This window comes from Phytophthora parasitica, assembly GCF_000247585.1.
Source record: "Phytophthora parasitica INRA-310 unplaced genomic scaffold supercont2.38, whole genome shotgun sequence".
Taxonomy (NCBI): Eukaryota; Oomycota; class Peronosporomycetes; order Peronosporales; family Peronosporaceae; genus Phytophthora; species Phytophthora nicotianae.
Window position 1 is genome coordinate 181,896 of NW_008649024.1, and position 3,018 is coordinate 184,913.

The 3,018-nt window shown below is 48.6% G+C and overlaps 2 protein-coding genes across 2 annotated transcripts in view; both read left to right on the forward strand.

The window, feature by feature from the left end:
• The window catches only part of PPTG_23435 (hypothetical protein), a gene marked incomplete at both ends in the record, with an annotated part of 998 nt that extends 221 nt beyond the window's left edge, over nucleotides 1-777 (forward strand). The window contains 2 exons of the mRNA XM_008910597.1: nucleotides 222-349; nucleotides 603-777. Of these exons, the coding sequence (XP_008908845.1) occupies nucleotides 222-349; nucleotides 603-777 (303 nt within the window). The remainder of the gene's footprint in view (nucleotides 1-221; nucleotides 350-602) is intronic.
• An 804-nt stretch (nucleotides 778-1,581) lies between these two features.
• On the forward strand, nucleotides 1,582-1,983 carry PPTG_23436 (hypothetical protein; the record flags this gene model as incomplete). Its single annotated transcript, XM_008910598.1, has 2 exons — nucleotides 1,582-1,716; nucleotides 1,789-1,983. 2 exons carry the CDS (start codon nucleotides 1,582-1,584, stop codon nucleotides 1,981-1,983), a joined length of 330 nt encoding a protein of 109 aa, XP_008908846.1.
• Nucleotides 1,984-3,018: the final 1,035 nt, after the last annotated feature.

The window sequence follows — 3,018 nt, forward strand, 5'->3', positions numbered from 1 at the left end:
GCTAATACTAATTATTTATTTAACCCACGTTAACCCCCCCCCCCCCCCCTGAAGAAGAAGCGCAGGGGTTCTCCATGCAGTCTGAGTGACGATGCCAGTGACGATAGCGAAGAATTGGAAACGACGCATCCATCGTCTCCGAAAAAAAGCGCAGGTAACTGTTTAATGAACCGTAATATAAAGTCAGCACTAACGATTAAAGCTTTTATTTACTTTGGTAGACTCTCCCAACACTTGCACCCGTTTCAAGTATCGTTGGCATAACATTCACGACGTGGGCAGAATTCTTCTCGTTTTGGGATAAGTTCGGGCGGGAGTTCTTGTCATATATCAAACCAGAGACTGCCAGGTGACTACGCGCTTTAACAGTACGAGGGCAAATCAACCTGAGAGCCAGGTTGCTCGTGCAACTATTGGTGGTTCTCTAAGTAGATCAACCTGGGCCATTAAAGTAACATGTGAGGTTAGTCTTCTTATTTTTGTGTATTTCATTTTTTATTGATGTTGTGGATGAACATGCTGAATTCATACGAGTGACTTTGTTGTTTTGTACATTTAGAATCGGTGCCACAATCACGTTAACACTGGGGTGCTGTACACAGCACTGAAGTGCTGTCAATGTTTGACGCATTCGGTCAAACCAACACTTCGAACGGAGCTGAACAAGCTGTAGCAACATGTGGGCAAACTACGGATATCGCCGCTGCTTCTCGGGTGGTAATACTTCCACCTATCGAGTGGAAGATGGGTGGAATAATTACTGGGCAAAAAGACTAGTATTGACCGGTGCGTCCGTGTCACGGTGCAGCACTAACTGTGTGTTCTACGACGTTTTGCAATTGCGGTGGGTCTGTTCTATATATGTCTGCCTGTCGCAGATTCGCTCCCGGCTGCCTTGCGCGGATTAAGCAAAGCTCTGAGTACATATGCATTGGAGATGGTGCAGCAACAATGGGAGAGCTATACGTTAAAAGACACACAAGGAATATGGAGTCGTGGGCAGGATGTCAGTCAGGACTTCTACACGACGGCAATGACTGAAGGTAGATCTATTCGAGTCGCGTGGCCCACCCCAGGTGAATCCAGTTATCACCGTCTATTTTTCTTGCATTGGCGACTGCCTTGCAAGCATATGTTCTCGTTCTGATGACACTACAAAAAGAGGGAGGCGTTGACGTTGCGCACCTTGCACATCGGTGGTCTATGGATGAAGCGTCTGCGACTTCGCCCTTGGTGGAATGAACGGCGCATCACTTACGGACGGTATCACGATTGACCGGGAAGCAGACAAACATGCCTTCTTCTAGTGTTGTGTTAGCTGCCAAGTCGAGGATTGCGTATGTCAAGCTGAAAAAAGGGAAAGCAGGGAAGATATTATGCTGTCGGGTTGCAAAGTACAACGTCGTCAGGGCTGAAGTGATGACGTTGGTTGACTCTCTTCACAGCCTACCGTCCCAAAATATCTATGAGATCATTGTAGATCTTCGGTCAACAATAAATAACTACAGGTCCAACTGGTAGCTGGGCCGGAATGCGCCTTCATCAGTGGTTGAATCGGAAGAAGAGTCAGATGCGATTGACATGGACGAGGTGCTTGACCGCTGGACGGCTCAGTTGTTTGAAGCTGCGCACTTTCGAAAACCGACTACGCAAGACACAGAAGAACAACATAATCGGAGCGCAGGCTCAGGTGCTTCATTAGGTCAAGGTCTTGAGGTGGATGATCTGTCTGCATGCAGTCTGCCAAATCGGTCCCAAGTCTGACTTCCAGATTTAGACTTTTGCGAGAAGTCACAGCAGGTGCTGCAGGATCAGCCAGATAGTTTTGAAGACAAGGAGGAGGAGTTAGCTCAGACACAATCTGACGGTGTGAAAGCGGATGGTGGTGTGAACTTGGAAGTTATACGACAGCCTACATCATCAGCCTCACGTTCGAAGAAAAGAAACCGGCAGCAATTGGGCAATCGCGAAGTGTGGGAGTGAATGTCCAGTGTTTTTGGATGATTTCTTGAAGTGGATCAAAACTACACCAGACATTGACAACGTAGGAACGGCGACTGCCAAGTATCCAGCAAGCTACCAGAAGCGATTCTTTCTGGCCAGGTCACCCACGGTTTTCTCCACAAACGTGCAAGTGATGTCCTCAGTGACGCAAACTTCGTCAGTCCAGTGAAGCTACTGGAGCATGTGAACAGTGGGCTTATTTCATGGACGGCACAACAAGCGCAAGTTTGAAATGTGGATCCCTCACAGGACGGCATCGTGATGTTGCCTCTGAAATAGACGGTTTCTCGATGTAAGTTTACAGACAATGCGTCAATTCCCTGGAAGAAGATAACAAATCTGTGTCCTCGCGGATGTTAGGGCCTATGTAAGCAATGTACAGCGGTCCACGAACCCGCCATCTGGTAGGCCATTAGCAACAGACTTATCATTCTGTCGCAAGGGTGCCGTTGAGACCGCTGGTGAATCAGGTAGCACCACGGGCAAGTGGCAAATCAGCAGGGGCCGAGGGGGGGGGCTACGGGAAGATGTTGCAGTTAATGGTACGCAATGGTTTTGGAGCGAAGCCCAACAAGACAGGAAAACGGAGATGGATCACGCGAAGGTCGAGATAGCCCCGTCGGTGGTGGTCGCAGGTTTATAGGCTATGCTGGAGAGTGAATCTGAGGCCCATCGGCCAGCAGCTGAGAAGAATCCGGTGATGGGGACTGCTACTACTACTGTTGCTGCAGCGTTTATAGGGCAAAGACCGAGCCAATGAATGTCGGACCAATTACACCAACGAATGGATTTGGAAGCTTGTGATATGCCTACAGCACTTCATCTCCCTGTTAAAGTGACAAATCAGCTCGCCAAAGAAACTGCAAGGCTTGTCATAGCAAAAGAGCAAGCCTTCACAGCACCTCACACATAGGTGGAGATGACATACCAACACAAGGAGCCAAAGGTGATGAAGGGGCAGCTGGCAAGCGACCTCTACACTTGCCAATCCTTGTTGGCAATAGTGTAAACCTA